Source organism: Hirundo rustica, chromosome 3 (assembly GCF_015227805.2).
Source record: "Hirundo rustica isolate bHirRus1 chromosome 3, bHirRus1.pri.v3, whole genome shotgun sequence".
NCBI lineage: Eukaryota > Metazoa > Chordata > Aves > Passeriformes > Hirundinidae > Hirundo > Hirundo rustica.
The window spans coordinates 89,552,759-89,580,416 of NC_053452.1; the positions used below are offsets into that span (position 1 = coordinate 89,552,759).

General features: G+C 37.0%; 1 protein-coding gene across 1 annotated transcript in view; it reads left to right on the plus strand.

Moving 5' to 3' along the window:
• The window catches only part of EYS (eyes shut homolog), a 718,062-nt gene that overhangs the window by 281,408 nt on the left and 408,996 nt on the right, over positions 1–27,658 (plus strand). Inside the window, 3 exon segments of the mRNA XM_040058168.2 lie at positions 2,185–2,356; positions 2,870–2,948; positions 16,142–16,341. Coding sequence (XP_039914102.1) covers positions 2,185–2,356; positions 2,870–2,948; positions 16,142–16,341 — 451 coding nt within the window.

Genomic DNA, 27,658 nt, shown 5'->3' on the forward strand with positions numbered 1-27,658 from the left:
TTTAAAGATTAATATCTCCAAAAGCAAAGGATTCTTCATCTCAAGGTACACAGATATCTTCTCACTTCTTTATTGGCGCAGAGGGCTTCTCATCTCTATCTCTGTTCAAGCATCTTACAGGATTAATATCACTTAGTCCAGCACAAACACCTTTGCTCAAATCCACACTCAAATATAAACAATTATCTCCCCAAATGCATATCATTCCCATGATTTAAAGGGATAATCTTAATATAGAGTTCATTTCCATGGCTCAATAAGAATGGAATAACAAACTCCTCAAACCCCTGTCCCAATAGTCTTTTCACTCTCGCTCCACTGACTTCACGCTGTTTCTTCTTTATGTTCACTCTGTCCCTTTCTTTTCTCTCTCAGGGAAGGGTTAGGCCTTGGAAGCTTCATGTTGCCAGGAAAGGGTTAAATCTGCCCAGAGTATTTTCTCTCTCGCTGCAGCTCAGGGAGCCCCCCTGCTGGCAGCAGCTGGGGCCGAGGCACAGCCCGGCCAGGGCCGCTCCTCTGGGCCCGCCTCAGCCCAGCCCCGGCCCAGCCCCGGCTGCCACCCGATGGTACCTTTCTCTCTCTGGAAAAGGGAAAAGGGCTGACCTGCAGGAAATCAGGGTTTTTTGTACGAGTACTTTCCAAAGTCGCATTTGACAATGTCCGTGATCAAAACAGATACCAATATCCCAGACTAGCCTTCTGATAGGTCCCTGTCCTTTCTAAAGCAATGCCCAGGTCCTGACAGGGAGAAAACATGCGACATTCCTCTGTAACTAAAAACCTGTGCCATCCCATGACAATACTTAAACCCCCCTTTTTTTTAGTCTTTTTTTTTTTTAATTAATTAATTTTCCTTTGATACATGTATTCATTTTCATCTTTAAACCCATTGTACCATAATTACTGAAATGGTTTTTCTTCACAGCAAATCTCAGAAATTCTTTCTGGAGTGAAAATGACAAAATGGACTTCTACCCTCCAGAGATGTCTAAATCTTTTAGCACTGGCAAGGCTAAATGTTCCTATTTTTCCTATTAATATTGCTAAAGCTTTCCGAGCAAAATATGGAGATACCATTACAAGGCATTCCTGTTCTTTACAACAGAGTCAACTATACTTGGCAGAATCTAATCTTACTCATATCTCATGATACATGCTTTTTTTAATAAATTAGACACGAAGTTGCAAAGGAAACATAATTTTTTTTAATTTTTCAACAGAATAGGTTTTAATAAATCACACACACAGTTATGGAATAATTGCCAATGATTACTTTAGCTCATTCCAGAGTGTTCTCTTTTAAATGCCAGATTTAAATTGCAGCCATCTCCAAGATCCTGGAGATGCCATATATCTGCCGTGGGAAGCAATGAATTCCACGTGAAGCAGTGAATAAATTCTTTGATTTGCTTTGCTTACATGTGTGGCTTTTGCTTTGCCCATTAAACTGTCATCTCAACAAATAGGTTTTCTCAAATTTACCTTTTGTTTCTTCCCCCTGTTCTACTGTGGGTGCAAACAAGTGTGGTGCTTAGCTTCCTCCCAGGCAGTGGGCAGTAACTGCCTACAAAGAGACCTAGGTATATGTTGCTTGTCAATTAGTATTTCGTAAAATACTAATATTTTAAGATATTTAGATGTAAGTTGTGGCACTTACAAGCATAAAAGTGCACCACTATATCATTCCTAGTGAATGTCTTCAAAAAACAATTTCAAAGGGCTTTATGTCTTGCATCATTTATCAAAAGTTTCTGCATTTTAATTTCATTTTGAGAAATTAGACCACCACCAAGACATATAATTTAGTTCTGTATTCCTCCTATAAGAAACCTGTGCTATTCTACTTCCTGATAACTGTGTAACAAATTTAATATTGAAATTTCAATTTCTCCATTGCTTGCAAGCTGGTACTTGAAGCATTCTTACCTTGCCACAATTACAAATGTCATACTTTATATATCATTTTTCATTATATATGTCAATATAACCATCCTTTTTGATATTTACACTATAGGTAATTCCAGCTGGATGTGCTTTATTGATGAATATCATGAACTATGTGAACAATCTATGTAACTAAGAGCAATTATGTGGAAATATTATTAATAATAATAATAAATATACTGTTAATTGGTTTGAGTTTAGAATTTAAAGCTTAGTTGCCTTTTCTGGATTTTTTAACAGGTGATAGGTGTGAAGTAAATATAGATGAATGTATGTCTTCTCCTTGCCTCAACAATGGAAGTTGCATTGATGGCATGAGTTCCTACAAATGTCACTGTAAGAGAGGTTTCATCGGAACAAACTGCGAGATAAATGTTAATGAATGTTTGCCAAATCCTTGTCTTCATGGAAGGTGCCTATTTTTATTTAACTATTATTATCTCCATGATAATGTACCTAACTAACAATATTTAAGACTTAATGATATGGGAAGTTTGATAAATATATTTTTAATTATGTTCTTCCATAAAGTAAGAGTACAAGCACACTTAAAGATGACAGATATTGCCTGCTTAAGCTAATGTAATATGGTGACATTATCTCAATTTCTCTTGCATTTTTGTTCATTACCATAACTTGTATTCAGTAAGTGAGGATTAATTAGTGTTTAATATACTTAAAAGCAAATCTTTAGCTGTTATATGCCAAGAGTTGAAATGGGAAGATATGTGACAATCAGAATCCTTACAAAATGCCTCAGCAACCATAGTATACACATTTGAAATCCATTATAAAACTATTGAAAAGTACCATGGATTACAGTAGTTTGCATCAGACTATTATTTTGAAATGCATGGAATGATACTACTAGTGCTGAATCTGGAATTAGGGAGCTTCACCTGAATAACACTCTTTTGTATTTCAGATGCATAGATCTCATTGACGGGTATCGATGCTCTTGTGAACCAGGATGGACCAGCTCAAGATGCGAGACAAATATTAATGTATGTGGGTTTTTTTCTTTTTTTTTTTTTTTTTTTTTTTTTTTTTTTTTTTTTTTTTTTTTAATTATAGGGGAAAGGATAATATGTTGTTGAAACCCATCTTTATTTAGTTAACTTCTGAAGTCAGTATATTGAGAATGTATGACAGAAATTCAGTTGTTTAAAATCCATTCTGAAAAGCACATTCATTTTGCTTACATGACAGTGCATTAGAAAAGACCATTAACAAAATGTCCAAAGAAGTTTAAAGTGTGAATGATAAGTGTGAATGATAAATCTGGAAAATCACAGCAAGCTAAGCCAACATTACCAGAATAGCATTTGTCCCTTAGTTTGGGATGAATAGTATACTTATCTAATCTGAAAGTTTGAGTCTCATTTGCTCTAATTTAGCTGCATATTTGAATAGTAAACTTCAAGGGGCAATGTTCTGCACTGAAAGTTGCCATGATTTGCCTTTAAATTTCAAAATCCATGCAACAGTAGAATTCTATGGTACAAAACCATAGAGTACTAAATACACTGCCCACTTCATCCTCTGAAGTTAATTAATAGCTTTATGTTCTCATGGGGAATGGCTGTGGACAAGGAGGAATCCATGTATACAAGTCTGGGCTGTGCAGATTTCCATGGTCAGCAAACCAATTTGTAGAACGTGACTACATCTGGCAAAACAATGAACAGAATTTACAATATAGACTACTCTTTGCAAAAAGTATTGAATTGATTTTGACTTTTTTTAGGTTTTCTGCCAAACAGAGTTTAATCTGATCTTAGGATATGATTTATCTTTAAGATGAATTTGGTCTCATGAGAAAACCTGGCATGAAACAGTCTGGCATGAACCTTCCTTCAGGCTATCTAGATTCTAATATTGTGCTACTGAATTGTCAAAAAACAGTCCAAATTTTTATAAAAACTTCTTTTCAACCTATGCATGAATGCAGGGATTTTTTTTTTTTTTTTAATTTACAGCTTAAAGTACTATATAACTAAAAATGTGTCATATTACATAACAAAAGTATTGTTTATTGTTGTAGCACATTATTTGGGTTTATATTGTGTTCCATTTTTATATTGGGGGTTGTAATGTTTTCTATTGTATCCCCTTGGAAACTGTATCCCGTGGTTTGTCCCTGCTCAGCAGTGCCCATCCCCCACACTGGAATGTAACCCAACTCTGTTCCACTCCCACTTATCTATGATTGGGCAGTGGCTTGTCCCTGCCTCTGGGCCCTGCCCCCTGGGAAAAAGTCCCAGGACAGCCTGGGCCTCGATCTCTTCGGCATCAGAATGGGGACGGGGAAGGAGCTAAAAGAGCTCTGGACCAAATAAAGCTATAGTTTCCCACCCCACCCCCGGATAAAGAGCAGGCTCTTGCCTTTTGCCATCGACGGTCGTCTGGGTCTCCCTAAAGAACCACCACAGTTCATAATTTTTCTGTTGGAAATCCATTAAAGTCTCACACAAGGAGTAATTCTAGCTGAAATATTAGCTTTCAAATTCCTTTGCAGAATGAAAAATAAGAAAATAAGTAATCCAGCTCTACAGAATGCAGATCGTGATATGATAAGACATGATATTGCAAATCTGTATGATTATCAGCTCTTGCCAATGCTAATACAGGCTACCCTTGGGTAATATTTTCTCCTGAAACATCCATGATTTACACTTTTCTCCATTTGAAGAGAACGAGAGATTAAATGACCTGTAGACAACTTCATAAAATTATATTCAAAAGACCATCATATTTCATAGTGAGATGTTTGAAAATGCATGGATTAGAAATTCATAGGAAGAAACATTATACATATACTTTTGACAGATAAGTCTGTCAGAGTAACAGCTTCATTTTCTGATAGTCATTCTATTTGCATGCAGTGTGATTCCCACATTACACTATGCTGTAAGTGTCATATTTTAAAGGTTCTATCATTGCGTACATCCTGCTCAGATATATAACATCACTATGCGACTCTTACAGTGATCAGCTAGGCTTTCTGACTATGTAGAGGTATGCACATCACAATAATCTTGGCAGGCTTATGCTCTGTAATTGTTGTTTTCTAGTTTAGCTTCAGCCACTTTGTTTGTTTTAAAAATGTAATTTTTAATTTAAAAAAGTAATGATTTAATCCAGATTTTTTTTTTTTTTTTTTTTCTTCTTGAAGGTACATTTTTTTTATATTGAGGGACATTCAGTGTAGGAGCCAAGATTCTTCTAGAAGGGGGTCTGCAGGTGTGGCTTTTGTGAGAGCAGGTCAGGGGCTGCACCATGCTGGAAACAACCCATTTGAGTCAGCTCCAACCAACCAACTGCAGGGGAGAGTTGAGCCTCTCATTCAAGATGATGGCACCTTTGCAGAAACATATTTAAGAAAGAGCAGAAAACACTGCTCAGCAGAGAAAGGAGTGAGCAAGGAAAGAAGTGTGAGAAACAACTAGGCAGTTTCCAAGGTCATTGAAGAAGGAGAGGGATGGGGAGCTAGAGGTGCTGCAGCAGAGATTGGAACTGTAGCCCCTGAAGAGAATAATGGTGGAGCAGGTATTTGCCATTAGTTCACGGAGATAACCATGTCAGAGCAGACATCTGCACTGCAGCCCACAGAAGACCCCATGCAGCAACATGTGAATATGCCCTGAGAGTGCTGCAGCCCATGGAGTGCCCTGACAGGAGCAGGCCGTTGGCAGGAACTGTGCTGTATGGAGGGGAGCCCATGCAGGAGCAGTTTTACCCTGCAGCATAAGGAGGACCCACACTGAAGCAGGGGAAAAGTGGGAGAAGGAAGGAGCAGCAGAGAGCAGCTGATGCGAACTACCATCGCTCCCTCACACCCCATCTGAACTTCTCAGAGAAAAACAAGGAGGTGGAACACTATAAAAAAGAGGAGTGAAGTTGAGGCCAGGAGTGGAGTGTGGATTTAGGTTTTCTTTTTGTTTCTTGCTGGCCCAAAATCTATTTCTAGTTCCATGAATGTAAATTATTGTTTTACCCATGTCAAGTCTGTTTTGCCTGCAGTAAGTGATCTCTCTGTCCTTATCAATCTAGGAGCTTTGTCATCTTATTTTCTTTCTTTGTCACATAGGAATAGGGAGAGTGAGAGAACGGCTGGGTGATCATTACAAGCTCAGCAACTAAGATGATTCAAATAACCAGTTCAAAACTAAAATATATTTATGTGTATATATGTATTTCCCTAGCTATGCTTGGATTTTTTTCTTTACTTTTTTACCCTGAATTTTTTCTTTTTTCTTTTTTCTTTTTTTACCTGGGATTTTTTCATTCTCACCTATGTTGCTAGAGAGTTTTCAAGAAAATAGACTTCAAAATTTTCTCTTTTTTTGTACTTTTAGGTACAAAATAACCACTATATATTCTTGTAGTTATAGCCTATAATGTTTGCATATCAAATATGGAGTGCGTATATTGGAACTTCCCTATCTACTATAGTTTTCATTGCATTTCCATTTATGGAATTCACTCAAGAACGAGTAACAGTAAAAATACATGCACTGTATGAATCAATTTCAATACACATGGTTCCCTTTGATATTTGCATATTTTTGAAATAGTAAAATGAATGTATATAATGGAAATTTGATATTTTCTCTCTGATGAACATATAATATGTGCAGTAGAAGCAATTATGGTTAGTAATAGACATTACTTCTTACTTTTTTTGGCTATTTTGTTTCTTTGCTATGATTGATGAGACATGATTGAGAGATGTGCTTCTTCCATGCTCAGTTAATACTGTCTCATCCTGTCAAAAAGGAAGCCAAAAGCATTTTGAGTCTTTACACAGGAGAATATTCAGCTTGTTGGTGCTTTGGCTTGTATCTGATAGAAAGCTGTGATCAGTCTGCATCGTAGAGCTGTTTTATTTTATCTGGCTTTACCAATCTTTTCTCTCTATTTTCATAAAAGATAGAAACAAGTCATAAATCAGATAAATCAACTAATTTTCTGCCCAAACGCACCACAGCTTATGCACATATAGAGGCTACTTCAAGCAAATAAATATTTATTGATCAGGATCAGCCAGATTGCACAAAGGACATGGGTATGGCAAACATTGGTGGATGTTCAAAGACCCTCAGATAGACTGGATGCTCTTCATGCCTCTCTGAGGCTTTTTCACACTCCTGAGTATTTTTACCAATTGCTATGTAGTTTAAAAATTGTTTGGTAAAGTAATTTTTTTACAGAAGCTAAATTAAGGTTAACTTAGGAAAAAAAAAAAAAAAAGTGGGTTATGCACAAGATGCAGATAGGTAAATCTAAGAGCAGGAGGAAAGGGAGACACACACTTTATTGTGCAAAACACAATATCTGTAATTACAAACCCATGGGACAATTTCAGTGTGTATAATACTTCAGAGACATCCTGGACAGGACATAGGACATTTATTTTAAGTCAGAGTGACTAAACTAGAGGGTCTTTTAAATAGAAAGTAATAGGAAAAATAGATAATATAGATTGGAGAAGTAAAGAAATGGATGAGACCTACAAGAATATTGAAGAACACTTTCACCCCGAAAGTGCTAAGCCCTCTGACGACATTCAATGGACAGGCATATTTCTAATCTATAACGTGAGAAAAATCTTATCAAGGCTATCATAGTATGATCTTGCATCACAGATACTCTAGCAACAGAGTGTATTCTAAAACCCAGGAATATTAAATTGTTATATTCAGTTTCAGGAAAATAAACTATGTAAAAGTGAGGTCCACAAGCATATTAACAGCTATTAAACAAATAATGTTAAAAGCCCAGGTAAAATGTGTGCCACAGCTGAAGAACATAAAGTGTTTCAAAGCCCCTGAATAGCTTAAGAAGAAAACTTAAGCCTGTCACAAGGAGGAAAATGGCATTTGAATTAAAGTAGTGCTTGCCTGTATGGAAATAAATAAAACAAAAACAAAAACAAACAAACAAAAACCCACAAAACACCCACATATTAATTCAAAGGTTGACAGGAACTTCAAAAATCTAAACCAAAACTTTGAAAGTGTCTTGTAAAGAGCACTCTCACTTATAAAAATTTCTTCACATAAATCAAAGTCTGTAAGTAGGGAATTGGTGGGATTGCTTGATGGCAAAAGTGTAAATGTGCACTCAAACAGGGTTTGAGAGAAGCTTAGTGAATTATTGGCATTTGACAAATGCCAGGAGGACCTCACAAAATGGAAAGAGGGAAAAGGTGGCAGATAAGCTTCAGTCTGAAGTAATATTCTAGGGAGAAATAGTGTCATACAACTGAATTCAGCTGTCAGTTACAATTCAGGAAAGAAGATTTGGAGCAATCATTGACAATTCTGTGAAGTCATTGTCTTAATCTACAGTCACAGCAAAAAAACCTGCTGAGCATGAATCAGGAAGAGTATGAGGTACAAGACAGAGGACATGATTTCCTTACTACATAAAACCTAGGTGGACTAATATATTATTTACTGTGCACAGTTCTGGACCTTGCACCTTAAGGTAGCACAAGTAGAATTAGAGAAGCTACAGAGGGTAACAAATGTTATGTGAATTGCCCAGCTGCATATAAGGAGATATTTAAAGGGCTGAAACTATTCCCTTTAAAGAGGGGAAAACTGAAGGAAATGTAATTAAGATTTAGAAAACTACTGCAGAGGAAAATAAATGGAAACTCTCCTCCCCAAATTCTATAACGAAGAAGATATACTTGGACAGACATGATAAAAATAAAGAGAGAAATGTTTGGAAGAAAACAAACTACTTTCTTTCAGAGGAAGCAGATACCCAGGTAATCTCTTAGTAGGTTCAGAAAAGTTAGGCATGTCACAGACAGCGGGTCCATAAGTGAATGATAAATGAATCAAACAGGGAAATACAGTTTATCATATCTGACTAGGCAGTTCTGCTTGCCAAAGGGGGGATGCATGGGACACAGATTTTGCTAAAGTGGCTTTCCCTCCACCATTACTATAGACAGATTACTGGGCCAGATGGAGCACTGGTCTGATCCAGTATGTTCCTGCTTTGTGTCATTGTCTCAAAATTAGATTTATTTTTATTATTTTTTCTCTTCTCCTTGTGTTCATAACACAAAATTTCAAGACAAAACATTCTTATCATTTTGAACTCCTTTTGAATTATTTTGCATAAAACCAATATTCTGAAAGGTCGACACAAGTTTTCCCAGTTCATTCGTCAAGATGTTGTATATGTATTCAATCTACCAAAAGAAAATGTTATGGAAAGTTAATAATTAAACAAAATGGATACATAATTATCTTAACTGCAAAAAACAGTGTAACAATTTTACTCATTAGAAAAATACACTTTATTTATAGTTTTGTTAAACATCAAATAGAAATATATCTGGACCATTCATCTTAAGGTCTCAATACAAATCTCATACTTTTATATGGAATCATTACTATTGAGATTTAACCCAAAGTATATACCCTGTAAAATAAAATTATTTTTTTCAAAATCTAGATTCATGTGCTGTATGTAAAAAACCGTGAAAAATGAATTAGCTTCTAAAGCATTTATTTACAGCCTTTTTTACTTTCTGCATGCTTTATTTTTTTTATTTCATCCCAAACCTTTAGCCACATGGCTCTTGTTTATTAATAATCCTTCAGTTTGACCTGAGAATAATGTTGTTCTGTCATTAAATGAATGGAAGCATGCCTCTTGGAAGCATCTTTCTTTTGTGGTACAATATATATTTTTAAATTCCTTTCTCATTCCTTTCTTTTCTCCCCTTACTTCCCCCCGCAACCCCCAATCACCAGTGTGGATTTGAATGAGTTCTCTTAAGAATTATTCCACTTTATAATTACCTTTTTGATACATAGCAAAGGATCACTTAAATAAAGTCTACATTTACTTTTTTTTTTTTTTTTTTTTTTTTTTTTTTTTTTGCATTGAATCTCTTTTATAGAAATAGATTTTAAAGATTAATTAGAAATAATTTTGGATTTATAATCAGCACTTCCAAGGCAGACTAATGGGAAACAGTCCTTTCCTCTGGAAAATAAAAATAAAAATAAAAATAAAAAATCCTAACTTCCAAAATGTACCTCTAGATTTTTTTTTTTTTTTTTAAAGAAACAGTGTTGAACAGACACATTATTTTGAAAAATAGTGGATTTTCACTATTTTTATTAGTTTGCGAAAATGTGTTCCCTTAGAATTGTTTCAAGCTATAGATTGGGAATTTAGAGATGGTTTAATGAAATATGAAGAAAGTTGTATTTTCTTAGAGAGAAGAACTTAACTTCCAAAGAGAGATTTCAGTATGGACCCACAGATTTGGATATGGAAGCAGTATGCCTTGAGCAAAGTGCCTTTCTAGGTCGCTTGTTAAGAGTCCAGATTTCAGAACAATTCCCTGCCAGCAGAACCAGTGGACTGTGCCATGCCAAGGTGGACTCTCTGAAGGGACAGTCATTTTCTTCCTAGTACAAACAAGATTTACTACACCGTGACATTCAGAGAACAGGAAATACAGAGAAGAAATAATAAATTATTGTGCTTTAATAAATGTAGTGGATCTTGTATGACATTTTTTGAACTAAGGATTCTTAAGAAAATCTACCCTTAAAAGAGCTGCATAACTAGAAATCTCAATGTTCTTTCACTTTCTTGCCTCGATTCTTAATTTGCTTTGCTATGCTAGGAAATTCAATAAGGATTTCTATTTACTGTAAACACAGTCTAGTAAAAATAAAGCCAGAAAATCATCATTCCGTTCTCCTGTCAGAAGTGTGTATATTCCATTCACTTACATCTCCATGGAAATTAATACTTGTATTTAACTTTTATTTGCCTAGAGCATATGTTTTAGAGATGCCTCAAGCTTTATTTTAAAGCATAATGAGGTGGAAGACCAACTTTTAGCAGTTTTACAGTGACTAATCCTCAGCAGTCAAGTTGAACCTTATCTCTTGCTGGATATATCTGGATTTGGGGACTCCAGGTGGTTATTGTACAGACTTTCTCTGGGAGTTAAATACTCAGTTTATAATAGTTCTTGTGGAAATAACTGTGCACTGCCATTATATCTCTCTGATTTTTTGTTGTTGTTGTTGTTGTTGTTGTTGTTGTTGTTGTTGTTGTTGTTTATGTAAACCTGAGAACACTTTTAGAGCCATCAAGAATTCTGGAACTTCTTATAGCAAAGAACTCAGATTGATTATTGTTTTTAATAGCTAGAAACAAATCTATAAACTTGTCTAATAATTTTTAACCATTATATACTATGTTTTCAGCTGTATCATGTGAAAAATATATATATGGTGTAATAATGGTTTTAAAAAAAATCTGCCCTAAAAATTCTGTTATTTTTCTTAGGTTTAACTTACTGTGAAGTACTTTAGCTAGTATTTAAATCATGTTATAGTCTACATTTTTTTATATGCTTTGTAGTAAACAGATTCTAGAACTCCGCACGATATCTCAATTTCCACTAACCATAAAAAGAGAAATAATCACCTGTCTTGGTAAGTCATAATGTAAGTCGTAGTTCCCCTCTCTGAAGACTTAAGGGTAGAATTAGAATTTTTTTCCATAGCATTCCAATGGGAGTTCATGTTGATAGCTTGTCCATTATAATTTTAAAATGTTTTCCAAGTTCATTGACTGTTAACACATAAACTCAAAGGATTCCATGTTGGGTCAAGATGGAGAAAGTCCATGCTTTACAGAAAAAAACAGCAAACTCAGAATAAGAAATGCCTACTGAAAGGGATCCCCTCTGCTTTACTCCTAGGAGGTCAGATGTGAGAAAATTCAAAAGATATCTGGATGAGAATAAAGTATGTCAGACTAAGTGAAGAACTCATAAAAACTATATGCAAATAATTACAATTGCATAATTTTTATTTTGTTAAGTCCTTTGCATTGGAGCTTATTAAAGCCATCCATGTTTTGAGACATGAGTTAGGAAGGGGAGCATTGGTATGCTGCAAAGTGTGAGTACTGGTCATCCCTTATCGATGTGAGGAAGGTTTGGGAATAAGCAGAGCACCCCAACTGAAGTCAATAAGGGAGGAGCTTTTTGGAGTATTTTGTGAGAGTGTAAGCAATAAATCTCTTCAGAACAAGAAGATGAGAAGATGCCTCAGGAGCAGCTTTTTTCTGTCCTGTCTTCCTTGTCTATATATGGCTGCAGCCCTGGTTTGGCTGAAGCTGCCCTTGAATGGAACAAACAAAACAGAAAGGGAAAAAGAAAAAGGGCAATGATGGCCACAGGAAAGCTAGGCATTACAGCTCCATTTGGACAGGTTACTTGCTCTGATAGGACAGAAAAGAGAGTTTTACAGCCTATGAATGCCCAGGCCAGACATGTACACAGCTACTCCTGCACTACCCCTTCTTATCAGGAGAGAAGGAAGAAATAAGAAGAGAAGCTTGTGGGTCAAGATAAGGACAGGGAGATTCGTCATGGTCACCGATTACTGTCACAAGAAAAACAGACTCAGCCTGAAAAAGATTAAATTAAATTACTGTCAATGAAACACTAAAAGGCTTTCCTTCCAACCTGCCAGAAAACGTGTTTCTGCAGAGGTTCCTCTCCACACACTGCAGCTCCTGCCAGGAGCATGGTCAAGCATGGACTCTCCCATGGGCTGAAGCCTCCTTTAGGGCACATCTACCTGCTGTGGTGTGATGGTCACACATGGGGCAGTGTGGATATCTGCTCCTATGTGGTCATTTGTGGGCTAGAAGGAGCCAACCTGCTTCACAATGGTCTTCTTGAGGATATTCCCAGGGATCCCTGGTGGACACTGCCTCCCCCTCCTTTTTCTCTGACCTTTCAGCCTGCAAGAGTTTTTTCCACACTTTTTCTTGCTCTTGCCTTTAATGCTTTTCTGCATATTTTTATATACTTTCTAAATGCACAGCTGCTGCCTGGACCATGGGCTCAGCCGTGCCCCATGGTGGATGGTTGGATCCGGCTGAAACCAGCTGTGTCTGGCTGGGGCAGCCCTGTCCTCCCCTCACAGAATGCCCCCTCCCCATCCTGCAGCCCCCCACCCACTACAAATGAAACCTTGCCACATGAAGCTATTTTAACAGGAGTGCACCAGAGATACCCGAGTTATCTCAATTTCTTTTGTTAAACGAAGCTGTCTGCCAGGCCTGCTGGCCATGTTGCTGCTTGGGCCAGAGCACAACAGGGCGGTGAGGCCGGGTGGGTGTGAATTTGATGAGTCTAGCACATGCACACAGGGCCACAGGGAAGCCTTGGGCCACCTGGTCACAGCTGAGAGAGCCAAAGATGCCCCAGTCATACAATGAGATATTCAAAGTTCTCAGAGGAAACTAAGAATGAAAGTAGGGCTTGAAAACAAAGACATTTGTGAGAATAGTAATTAAAAGGAGTACTTGACATTTGTAGAAAGTCCTGAGGAAGAAAACAAGTTGGGGACCAAAGCTGTCATTGTCATTGCCCCTTGACCTCTCAGTGTTATGACTGCTCAGCGAGACCTGGAGGTCTTGACATGCTCTTTGCTTTCTAAATGGAATAATTCTGCTGAGAAGTCCAACACTGGGCTGAAAGTAATTTTGTGCCTTTTGGGGGTAGTTTCAGTTTGGTATTATTTTATTTGTGATGGAGTTTTTTTGGTTGTTTGGTTTTTTGGGCTTTGTGTGGTTTTGTGCGTGTGCGTGACTTTGTGCTGTTGTTGTTGTTGTTGTTCCTAAACATTTGCTGCTAGCAAATTGTTAGTAGAAGTTGCACAAAGTCTTAAGAGGTTTGCTGTCAGATTAAGATCTTGTCTCTCAAGCTTAAAAGTTACGGATTTTTAAATTCCTATTCAAATTATAGTTTCAGATTTAGTAAAGACTGGAGAGACCCCATGAAAATAAGAAGGTACAAATTTAGGTATAAATAAGTCAGTAATTGTGACACTCCTATATATCAACAAAATTTGTGTTTTGGAAAAGCTAAAATGACTCATCCTTGTGAATGTTATTCTTGTAGTTTTCATTTTTCTTAGTTATTCAGACGCAAGTTTCCTTATCTGATCACTTCTAAGCAGAACAGGTTAAAGGGTACCTTGGGCAACACAGGTGACCAAGAAAGTATTTTTCTCCTACTGTACTGAAGAAGAGAGACAATGTTTCTAGGACTGTTGGTACCTATTATTTTTGCCCTGATTTGGCAACTGTCTGGTTAGGCATCATAGTTAAGATTTGATAACTTATTATATAAGAGAATGAACTTGTTTTCAGATAATCAGAGTAGCTGGGAATTTTCTGCAGAGCCAGCTATTCCCTGATGTCATGCTGTAAAATTAGTCTCTACAGGGTTCTAAAATAGTCAAAACTTGGTAAGAGTTGTCTTGCAACTTCAGTTTATCATCTCATGTCCTTGTTCTTTAGACTACAAACTACAGCATTTGGTGGTAATGTGGGAGCTCACCAACTTTGGGATAAAGTTATTTGTGGCATTTTAACATAGTTCTGTCTTTTCACTGACACAATTTTCTTGCATGACTTAAGAGCAGCGCAGGCCAGCATGTCTCTGGTAATACTGTACTCCATTTTTTTGTAGTGTAATGACTAACTTTTAACTGCAGCTCATCAGAATGTACTGGAAAGTGATAAGTGTGATTTCTTTCCTACAAACTGATGTTAATCTTACTGTAAAATCTTAAAAGAACAATACATTTCACAGAAGAAAAAAAAAAAAGGTTTTGCGTTGTTCACAACTTGGTACAACTGATAGCACATAGCACCGTGGCAGGATGGTGAAATGCTGCTGCTTTCTCAAAGTGTCTCCTTCAGAAGCCACTCAGAGCAGGCCACAGTTCACAGCTGGAAGTTTCCCTGGGGAAATTTGAGGGTTCCCACAACAGTGTGTTGAAACGAAGCTGTGAACTTTTGTCTGAGCTCTGAATTTATCCTTTGTTACTTTGATGATTTGGGTATTTTTTTTGACTTTAACTTTTGAATCACTATTAGGTAAAAATTTGATCCATTAATTGATATAGATTTAATTTATTCTGTTGTAGTGTGGAATACAAGTGAATACAAATTAAGAAAACTAGACAAATTAATGGAATAGAAAAAAGTCAGTTGGAACTGAGAATTGAGATTTTTTTATAAACAAGAAAAGACTACCAACTAACAAATGTAATTAATATAACAAAAGACTATTTCTAGAACAAAGATACAGGAATTTTGGCAGTCTGTAGGACTATCACCATCTTCCTGTGCAATATATAATTGAATCAGCTTATGTAATGCTCACTAAGAAATCATCCTATATACACTCAGCTGGAGAGCTTATAGGAAAATAAGTTGTTTTCTCGCAATTCCCCATGGATATCTGCATTTACATTTTGTCAAAGCTACTGTAGTACCTGCAGGAAATGTGAGTGCCCTTGGATATCCTTAAAGAATTAAACCTTCGGAAGTTACAGGAGTGTGAAAATAAATTTAAAATAGTGATTTAGGTAGACTATTTGGGTTGCAGCTGCAAAATACAATCCCTTTGGGATACAGGTGAAAACTAGATTTCTGTGATCAAGGGCAAACATACATTTTTTGCACTGGTTATTGTACTAACTAAACTCTCATGTAATTCTGGAGAAATATTAACTTGATGCTAATTTCTGTGGTTTGAATTTGATGATTTTTACCTTTGCCGTATCAGAGGAAATTGTTATTATGTGAACATATGTTTCTATTTGCAATATTAGGCATTAATTGATAATGCAAAAACTTTTATCCAGAAATACTGATAAAAAGTTTGGATGCATTAATTTATAAAAGTAATTCTTTATTCTGTCCAGAATTACCTTACTAATGTGTTTCTTTTACAGCAGTAGGGCCTAATGTAAAAATTAGAGGAAATAATTGTATAGACTGTGTCTCAAAAACATGCTTTAAAAATTTAATCATGAGTGGGATTGCATACTTTCAGCTGTAAAACTGCTTATATAAAGCTATATTTGCATCACTGCAAGATTAATGAGTAGGAACAAGTATAATGAGCATGAGTTGTAATCAAAGGACCTCTATATTAACAAAAACTTGTGTCAAATTAGAGACTTCTGTTTATCAGACAATAAAAAAGTCCAAAAAGTCCAAAGTTTCTTATCTCCAGATTCAGTCTCTCGCACTTGTTGTTGAGATGAATAAGTAAATAATATGTTTTAAAGATGTGTAATCAATGTATTATTATTTCTCTTCTCAGGAATGTGAATCTGCTCCCTGCATTAACGGAGGTTCTTGTCAAGATGCCATCAATGCATTTGTTTGTGCTTGCCCGAGTGGGTACATGGGCAGGTTTTGTGAAGTTGATGTTGATGTTTGCAGTGAGTCCACACTGAACTCTGTTCTATGTTACAATGGAGGTGTATGTGTTGATGGGCCTGGAAGAACATTTCATTGCAGGTTAGTATGAATAATGTCATGTATTGCCTTAGTTAATACACATTGATTTGTTGTGCACTATATGAACTCAAATGGATTTGGTGCTCAGTCTAGTGCTCAAAAATATTGATATCTTAAACCGTTCACTGCTTAACATCAGATCCTTTTATCTGAAAAGTTATCTTATAGTGCTTTTCAGAATCATGTGTGGAAATGTCTACCATGAGGTGACCCTAAAATATTTTAAATTATTATATTACTAATATGTATGTGTTCATGTGTTTTGTACTCAAAGGGAAAATGAACTTGCAATCAAATTTAGATGGCAGGTAATTTACATACTACGTGTGCACAGACACATATCCAAAACAACGTTCCAAGATCCATCATCATCATTCTCTATCTGTTAAAGACATCTGCCTAAATACATGTAATTTTATATCTTATATACTTGTAATAAGGCTTTAAAATTAGGCTACTTTATAGACTGTTTACTTCATAATGTCAAATCTTTGTTTCTAAGTCCCTTTTCAGTTGCTACATTTGTGGAAATATTAAATACTAAGAATTTATCTAATAAACATTCTTAAGAGAAAAACATAAGTATCTTCTATAAAATCATATGTTCAAGCTCACTCTGAATACTTCACTCCAGTGAATCAACTGCAAAACCCAGCTTAGTGTCCTGTGCAAACTGGCTGAGGGTGCCCTTGATCCCACTATCATTGATGAAGATATTAAATAGTGTTTATCTCATGACAACTCAGAAGATATTATGGTTTAGGTCAGACCTTTCAATACATGCTAAGGAAATCCACACTCTCTTGATTCTGCAGTGGGCTACTATCTGCATAAAAACTTCAGTTGTGACTCAGATGTCTCAAACAGTTTTGCTTATAATTGTTTGATCGCCAGTTTGAAAATTCAATCCTATGCATTCTCCTGTTTCTTCTTTCTTGGCTCATGTTCACTCTAGACTCCTTTTTTCAAGCTTTAGGTACTGCAGCACCTTTTCATCTTTCACAGATTAATCCTCTGAATTAAATGAAATTGCTTATATTTCTTCCATCTTCTGCTTGGGAGCTTACGCCAAACATTGTAAGGATATTTACCCTGCACTTGCTTCTGAGCCCAGTGTCTTGGTTTTGAAAGACAGTTGTCTGCCAGGAAAAACTAGAGCCACCCTTGGAATGGAGAATGTAAACCCCCTTCCCTCCAATTATAATTTTGCAATTAGGGGCTTTCAGGCAAAGATATGGGAATAGGAGAAACAGTTCTTCGCTAGGAATATTAAAAATAAAAAGGAAAATACAAATGCGGTAGTACAAAAAATACAAGCAAGGAAGCAAACAAAGATCCTGGAAAAAAACCACCCTGACAGAGTCAGGGCACCCTGTTGGTCAGGGTGTTGGAAGCAGTCTAAGTAAGTCCTCCTGGAGTAACAGAAGTGGTTCTGTGGAGTAGAGATGGTTCTGTAGAAAGTCCAGTGGTGACGAGATGGGTCCAGTCTTCCTCCGGGAATCCAGTGGAATAACAGGATACCTTGTGTCCTTCAGTCCCAGTTTTTATCTATCTTGGGACAGCTGGCTCCTCCCCCACTGTGTGGAGCATCTCACAATGGGATGATGGAATGTGTCACGTCATTGGCGGGCCCTAATGGCCCATTATCAGAAGATGTCCCCCTGGAGGATGGAGTGGTGATGAAAGAGATAAGAAACACTGCCCTACCTGGTTTTAATGGCTGAGCATATCAGGAGGCATCTTCCTTCCCCCCTGGAGGAGCAAGAGGAGAACAAAACATCTCCCAAAAAACCAGCCTTCAACAGATGAAATAGAATACATATTTCTAGGTTACATTATCCACTACACCCAGCATTGAGCATCAGGAGGACTTCATGGAACCAGAATCAGGGAATTTGAAAGCAATTATAATCAGAGTTTTAGGGCTGCCAAGATTACAAAGTTTTTCATGAATGTTGTAAGACTACAGTACGCTAGGTTGATGTAAGATATGGTTATGATCCTGCAGAAAGAAGTGATGTACTTGATATAAGTTTCTTCTGATAAGGCCCAGGGAAAGGACTTTTTTTAACTGGTTTCCTTTCCTATATTGGTATGCTTTAGAAAACAGACATAACTCCCTTGCCTATCATTCAGCAGGTGCTATAATTCCAAGTAATGTGTACAAAGAGAAGTAATAAACATAAAAAGATCATAAAGTCAGCTTTGCTCCTGTACTGTGAATGTTACGGTGTGAACCCTACTCCTTTTGAACCTTTCCATTCACATGTTTTAAGCAGTCTGAACAATGCCTATGCACAGGCTTGAGGATAGGAGTTATATGAAGGATGGAAAAGTAGAATTTAAAAATAAATAAATAAATAATTTTTTTTTAAAAAAAAAAAAAGGAAGGGAGAAATATCACCTACTCTAGCAAAACACTACAAACATTGAAATAAATAATGAGTCTTAATATCTGTTACACACTGTGGATTGCAAAGGACAGCAAAAGGACATTAATCCAGTATTGCTTAGAGTCTTCTTATTTTGGGGTTATGTCTTGGGATGTTTCAATTTTGTGGTTGGTAGATCAGAAAATAGGAAGTAGTGAAATGGTCCAGTAATAGGCCACTGTTCGGCTGCCTTAACTGTGAGTACTGCTGCCAGCTTCAGCTATGATGTATGTGATGTTTTACTCAGTAGTACAATGAACACTTCAACTTCCCTTGAATTATGTGTGAATCAATTACATGAACAACCCTACAGGCTTCTTCCTGAAATGAATATGAAAAATACCCTTTGGGATAGTCCTTGAATTGTGTGTTATCTGAAATATCTATCTGTCTTCAAACCCTTGGTTTAAAAATAAAACAACTCATTGGAAATGAGTGGGATGCTGGAGTTGTAATTCAGTTCTAACCTGGGCAGATTGCCACTGAATCAGTGCTTCAGGAAACAGATTACCATCTGAAAGGATGCCCATCTACCTTCCTTTCACCTTTGTATTTCAGTCTTCTCAATTATAGGTGCTGGCTGCCACAACAATAAACACTATATGAATCAGCAAATTAATAATAAAGATAACATTGGGCTCGGGCAGCCTTTCAGAAGACAATTCAATCCAATATACGTATGACTGATGTAATGAATATACAATAGTAATTCCAAAGCCTTTTCATGGTATGTTCCAAGTATGCTGGGGAAGAGAACCTGTTTACATAAAATACTCTGAAATTTCTCACTGTATTTAATCTGCAGTTGGCTCATCTCCACTTTTGCATCTTTTGGCCCCAGACCATTCAGTGTATCAGCCTGGGATTTCAAAATGTAAACACAATAATAATAAAAAATATTCTTCCTTCCTCACTAATTCTTGCATTGGCCTTTTTCAAATGTTCATTTCAGGTACTTCCTGCTGATTAGGTTCAGAAGTCATAGTGTCTTGGAAGGGTTATCTGTCTAGTGCTTTCCACCTGATCAGATGAAAATAATGTCAAAAGTCCTACGACAGGTTTTGCCTTAGATTATGTTCTTGAATATTATAGCTCCATTGTACTTTTTCAGCGCTTTATAGCACATATGGGGTTTGTAATCATGAGGGTTTTTAGGGAAAACAGAGGAAACTTTTTATGTCATTCTGAATTTTTCAATCTTTTTTCCCATAATTTCTTGTTATTTTTATAATTTAATGTATTTATTGTTATAAGTTTTTGGGTCTGAGAGATGTGTAGAACCACAAGTAAGTTTGTCCCCCTTCTGATTCACAAGGAAGGACTGGTGCTTTTTAAATCCACTTTTTGGATTATATTTAACTACATAATTTGTTTCAGAACTGAAACTTTTTTTAGCAGCATCTTTACAAGATTATTTTATACTCAAGACAGGTAAGAGTGAATATTTGATCAAGAGAATCACTGATTTAAAAAAATGCCATTTTTTTTTCCTTTGGCTCATGAGATCTTAGTCAGAAAAAAAATCTAAAACAGGAATTTGTTATTCTACATTTCCTCCAAATAAAGTAGACATTTAAACATTCATTATGGTATCTATGTATCTATTATTTTATTCTACTGATGAGGAACCAGAGTTTAGATTTAAGAGCATCTTGTTTCCAGTATCTATGTGTTTTAATTTTCTTGATCTGTTTAAGCAAGGAGCAGCAGTCCACATAATTAGCTAGGACCTCTACAGGGATCCAGGAAAGGGATTAAAACAATTCAAGCGTGGAGAGGCTGTATGAGGAAAAAAATGGAGTCTGAAAGAAGTATTATTCTGTGGCTGTGGTATGCAGGCAGCATATAAGATAAGAAATGGTAATGTAGAACTGTTTGTCTTAGAGCTTATATAAGGTAAACAATGTACTACTAGTATGAAGCAAACAGTTGGGGGCAACCCTAGAAGTGCAGTCTTGTAGGACAACCTAGGTAACTATCAAAACAAATTTTTTTTCAGAATCCAAACAACCACTTGATTTGGTGGTTTTGAACAGAAATGTAATTTATCAGTAGTGTACACTCAGTCTTTTACCTCAAAGGAAATAGATCTATTCTTTGAAGTTGTTCATGTCAACTGTACTACCTCCAGGCAACATACAGAAAAGTTCTTCTGTACTTCAGAAGACTTAACATGAGGAACATTTACACAGCTGTGTGCCCCTATCAACTCAAAAAAAGTGACTTGATAGTAAAGTATTTGTTTGAAGCTTACTCAGGTCTTGTATGCTGAGTAACAGAAAAAGCATGCTTCTGCTGGAAGATTGCTAATTGAAAAGCTGCATTTCATTTAGATGGTAAAAGACAGCTTGCAAGGTCTGACCAAAGTTGTAGAGTACACATTAGACAGAGCTATGCATCTAAGTCCCTCAGTGCACTGAAATAGATGTAAGAAGCAAGTAATTTTTTATATGGAAGAAGCAACTTCACTGGACCATTAGAATCTCTTAAAACTGGCAAGTCATAAAACAATAGGTTTTCACATTTGTATGAGCTGTGAATATGTATGCAGTACACTCTGTTTCATCTATGAGAACAGATGCCACTCCATTTATATGTAGATAACAAGATGGATTCAGCTGATTTAATAACTGACTGCCTAGTTCTTTACACTTAGTGAAGCATGAATATTTTAGTGTTTACATTATGTGTATGTATTAGGTTCATGAAAACAAAGAAAGTGTGTATGGATTCAAGCAAAGAACTATATAACCCTGTATGCAAGCAAAGAACTATATAACCCTGTATGCTATTTCCAGCAGTGGCCATAAAGGGACTGCCAGGAAAAAAAATTAAATGTCCATGCCATTTGTCCTCCAGTACTCTCCCATGTTCTCTCAAATGGGGGTTTTCCTGAGCCTGTTTTGATTTGTTCAGTAGAAGTCAATGAGTCTCTACTTACACCATCTCCCCTTGAACCTATATAAGCTTCTCCTCTGAGGAGGGGGCTTTGACTAGGCAATCTCCATAGATCCCTGCCCATATCAGCTGTTCTGTATCAATATGGTAGAGAAAACAGACCCACAGGCCTCACCTGTTGCACGGAAAAATATGTCCCTTTTCAAAAATTTTAACCACTGCTGCTGCCAGCTTTATCCCATCTCTAGTGTGGAAAAGGAGAATGAAAAGACGATTATGAAAAGACGATTCCAAGCAAAGCTTTCCTTATTTACATGGGTCACTGCCACATTGCCTTGTGTCTCTTCCTTTCTAGAGTAAAGGTTTCTTGTTTTCCCAGTCCTTCCTCCTTCAGAAGCCATCACTTCAGAAGCAAAATCAATCTTGTTACCCTTTTTCAAGGCTTTTTTATTACTATTTTTCCTTTTCTAAGACAACAGGATGAAGTACACACAGTATCCAGGCTATGGGTGATTCTGTGATTTATAGAATGGCATATAGAAGTTTTCCTTCTCCTTCTCTATTCCTCCCATTACAACAGCAATTAACTTTTCACTGGTGCTGTGAGGAAAGGGAACACAGATGCTTCAGTATTATTCTTAAGTTGGCTGATCACTAAAATGCAGTTTCCATGGAGAATGGTTGCATAAAGTTAGTATGCTACATGTCTCATGTCTATACTACTGTATGTATCGTTATTTTATATATATATATGTGTATATGCATATGCATATATATATATCATGCATATAAATATTTGTATACATGATTTTTCATTACATCACATTCTTTTATTTAATCAAAATCTCATTCCTACTGTCAGATCAATAAGAATAGGAAATTATGTTAATGAAAATTTCTAGTTATTTATCCATTTTATAATGACAAATGCTGGTGTCTTCATGTGAAAAATAATAACTGTAACAATAGCAAATGAAATAGTGTAGTGGTTTCACGTTTGCCAAATTCTGTTTGCCAAATTTAGTGTAGTGGTTTAAGTGTCTAGCAGAACTCTGCTGTGAGATAGGATCAGAAGAGAAGCAAAGCAGGTCCAAATTTCAAGGGTACAAAGATACATTTATTAACACACACTAAAAGAAGAAAATGAGAATCAAAATTAAATTTTCAAAACACTCCTCCTCCTCCCAAGTGTTCACTTTCCCACAAACAACATAAAGAGACAAAACCTGTGATTTTCACCATTTAAAAATAATCTTTCACCAGTTCTTCAGGAGAGGAGTCTCTCTTAGAACTCCCATGGCAGCATTACCACAAGAAACAGTCCTCTGGTGGCTCCCGTGTCACAAATCTGCAGCTGCCTAGAAATCTGCAGCTGTGAATTCTCCTCCCATTTGCAGTTTCCCAAGCTGCTTAAGGGTCATGAACTCATGCATACTGGGGTGTAATTTTTTAAAGATAAGCAACTCCAAAGGCAAAGGATTTCTTCATCTCAGGGAACCGAGATGTCATCTCACTTCTTCACTGCCACAGAGGACTTCTTATCTCATTTCTCTCTGTTCAAACATCTCATGGGATCACAGGATCAAAGCTAATAATTCAATATTCACTCAGTCTATCACAGATACTTTTGCTCAAATCCACAAATCTGAATAATCATCTCTCCAAAATGCATATTTTTCCCATTATTTAAAGGGATATACTAATACAGTGCAGTTCATTACCATGGCTCAATAAGAGAAGTCCAGCCTAAAGTGACAGCTCCTCCATCCCTTCCACTAACTAGTTTCTTCACTCTCTCTTCACTGACTTCTGTCTCATGCTTAATCTTCTCTACATTCACTCTGTCCCTTTTCTCTCACTCAGAGAAGGGTTAGGGCTTTGGAAGCTTCATTTGTATAAGGAAAGAGTTAATAGCTTGTCCAGGTCCTCTCTCCCTTGGGCAGGAGCTCATGGTGTCAGATTTCAAGGCCGCACTGGGAGGGGAGCTCAGGCAGTCAGGAATCTCAACAACCAGGATCATAGAAGGCTCCTAGTCCCCCCAACCCCGGTCTCATGGGGTGGGCCCGACCAGCCAATGGCAGAAGCAGACCCAGGCTGGGCCGCGTGTAGGCCCCAGGAGGGGCCCGCGGAGGAGCAGGGCCAGCCCAGCCAAGCCAAGCCCAGAGCGGCTATCAGGGGCTCAGCAGACATCTCCCTTGGCCGGGCCGGTGGGCGGGGTGGCTTAAAAGTTAGCTAGATGTTAGGCTGCAGGCTCCCCTCCCCTTCGCTGGCAGCTGTGGGGGGGCCCAGGGGCACGGCCAGGCCCAGGCCCGGCTTGCCCCCAGCAGGGGGAGTGGTGAGCCCGGCCAGGCCACCTGGCCCGGGGGGCCGCACGGCAGAGCTGGACCGGCCCTGCTACCTGCCCCGAGGCAGGAAGGAAAAGGGAGGTTTCCCGGGGTCCTCTGATATTTAACGCTGTAGTATTTCCCCATGAGACTAGATGACGTCCGATGGCAAAAGTAAAAGAGTCTGCTCTCTGGCTTCTGGTGGGATTTTACAGCTTTTATTCTCAAGTCCTGCCTGCTTTGCTGGAGATCCTTCCCGATGGCTCACCAGTGCCAGAGAAACCTCACCCCGCTGCCATCGGGGCTTTTTCCCCGAGGGGCAGGGCCCAGAGGCAGGGACAAGACACCACCCAATAAGGGAGAAGCGGGAGGGAACAGGGCTGGGTTACATTTCAGTGTGGGGGATGGACACTGCTGGGCAAGGACAGATATATAGAAAAAACATTACAAATCCGAAGAAATATAAACCCAATTAATGCATTACAACATAACCCTGTGTATTCACAGAGCTATATCACTTTCTAGTTGGTAAGTCAAACAGTCTACTTCAAAGCTAGTCCGTGATTGGTTTAACTATTGTTGCAATACATTAATTGTATTTCATTTTTATATTGGGGTTTGTAATGTTTCTTCTGTTCCCTGGGAAAATGTATCACAAGGTTTGTCCCGGCTCCTCCACCCCGCCCATCCCCCACACTGGAATGTAACCCAACTCTGTTCCACTCCCACCTTGTCCCTGACTGGGCAGTGGCTTGTCCCTGCCTCTGGGCCCTGCCCCCTGGGAAAAAGCCCTGGGAGGACGGCCATGGGGGCAGGGCCAGGGGCCGGGACTGGAACCAGAACTGGAACCGGACTGGGCTCTGGACTCTGCAGGGGCAGGACCCCAAAATAAAGCCCTGATCCCCCCTGGACAAAGAGCAGACTCTTTCCTTTTGCCATCGACGGACGCCTGCTCTCTCTAAATGAGGAAGTTTGCCTCTGGGTAGCTTTAAGGCCCTGGGAAGGAAGATTCCTTTTGAAGTGGTTTCTCTCTCAAGCTAAATGGAGCACAGGCTCCAAAGGAGAGAGAGAGCCGCTACAAACTCACAGGCTCCAAAGGAGAGAGAGAGCCGCTACAAACTATAACTTCCTGGAAAAATCACTTTCTCAATGTCAAACTACCACAAATAGTATAATAAAAATGCATACCATGCCCTGTATTTTTCTTACTTACATGACAAGCGTATAAGGGAAAAAAGAACAAGTCCATCATAGTCTTCAGTTGATAGCTGTTAATATAAACTAATTCAATTATTAATTATTAATTATTTAAAAATTAATTTAATAAACTGCATTTACTAACTTAACATTCTCCAACACTTTCAACTATAAACACAACTGTAATCAAAAGAAGATCAACATGTATTAAAAAAAAAAAAAAAAAAAAAAAAAAAGTGGTCCTCAAAGTGAATTATTTTTTGGAATTATTTTAGAAATATTTTGAGAAGAATATAAAATTCACATGTTGCTCTTTTTGTATTATGTTGCATGAAGGGTAAAGGAATCTACTGTAGTCATAAGGAGGCAACAGATCCATTTGAGAGGGGTTGTGGCTGTCTTCCAAATTAACCAGAAGGTCAGCATCAGAGGATTTGGAATAAGTATGTAAACGAAACAAATAATGTATATAAAGATGCATAATGCATACAATATGCCTGATGAAATACCTGTCTCCTAGAGCTTCTGGAAAAAAGGTAGAGGAAAATTATCATTCTGTCACTCAAGTGGATCGTAAGTTTTGATATTCAGACAATCAAACTATTTTAAATACCCACTGTGATATTTAGCTAATTACAGAAGAAAGGGGAAATATAGGAAAATGAAAATGACTAGAAGCTGAAGAACTGGAGAATGAAGAAAGGCAAGGCATTAAAAAACATTTCCCAAACATGACTACATATATATTTTTTTTTCTTTTAAAAAATGTATGTTCTATCTTTTTTCAGCCTTTACTGGTGATATTCACAATGGCAGCACTTCATCTAGTTAAAATTACTCACTCTCCTTATCATTTTACTGTTCTAAAATTCAACAGTAAAGTGCAACCTGCTAGAGAATTAGCATTGACTACAAAAATGCAGACAGCAGTGTCTGGAAATGAGGCACTAAAATCTAGTAGAAATAAAAACACACCTAAAAGAAAAACACAAATCTAATACAAATCACCCATCTGCCTAGTCCCAGAATAAAACCATTTTAAATCTTACATCTGAATAGCTATTGCCAATTGTTATATTCTATTTTTAATCAAGCCTTTTAGAAATTCATTGCCTGAAAATACACAGGATGCCTCTACCCTATGTATATTGGTTTGGGGTTTTGGTTTTGTTTTTATAGCTAAGTTTTGATACAGAAGCCAAATAAAAATAGCTAGTGGGAATCACATTCACATCCTCATTATACAAGATGCAGGGACTAAACAGGTGAGAATGTACCTGTAACAGAACATTTTGGTTTTTTCTAGTCATACACGAAGAATATTCAATTAAAACCTAATCAAAACATGAATGCCTAAGTAAAATCCAAGAAACCTAGAAAAATATGTAAAATTTTACAGTGCTTTAAGATATAATATGCTGCTTATTTATTCAGCATACCATGTCAAATACTAAGGTATGTTACACAAGTGGTTCAAAGACGTCACTATTGACATTTTTGCTGTTAATCTTCAAAACTTAGTGATATTTGTAGCATTCCTTTTTTTTTTTCTAAAATGTATCTTCTAAGCACATGTACAAAAATGACAAATATACTGCTAAGAGTGAACTGACTGAGCATTTTATAGCAAGTGTTTACAAAAGCAGCAGCAAACCTATCAGAATTTACATCACTTAAAAAAAGATTACTGTACTTGATTATATTAAAATAACAAGTCATATAATGTGACAGTTGACAGTGTTTAATATGTTTGTTTAAAATCCCCTTTTACTGTTTTGCAGAGTTCAAACCTACTGTCATTTTGCAAACATAAGAAATTTACTGCCTTGCATCTTTAGTGACAGCCCTCAATTTGAAAAAAAAGGCTGTGCTTCATATGAAATCTAACTCAGACTCCAGCAGTTTACTAGAATCCTTGAGGGTATTTTTTAATAATTAAATGGATATGCTCACTTTTTTCAACAAAAAGTAGTTAAAAGAATTTTTTAAAAAGGAAAATATTACTCCTTTTTTTAAAACCAAGACTACTGTTTCAAGTTGTCTGTATAAAAAAAAGCTTATTTCTAAGCTTCACTTTAGGCATTTACTTGTCTGTTGACCTTAGTAGTACAAAGAATTTGAAAGCCAGTCTATTTCAGGTCATTGCTTAAAACAACAGAATTTCTGCAGGTTTTATTTGATGGATTGATTGATTGATTGATGGATTGATCGATTGAGTTTTGTTTTTTTAAAGGAAATCTATTGAAAAAATTACAGGGTAGCATATAGATATTTCATTTTACTGTAGCCTGCATTTTAAAATGTGAGAACATAAAGTAGGTCTGAAAAAAAATTAGAGCGTTGGTTTTTTGTTTTGGTTTGTTTTTTTTAAGACAAGCTCCCAATGTCTTTCTGATGAATAGATTGATGCTTTATAGGGGTAGGCAAAGACATAGACAAGGGAAAAAGAAAGGGGAAAAAAAAGTA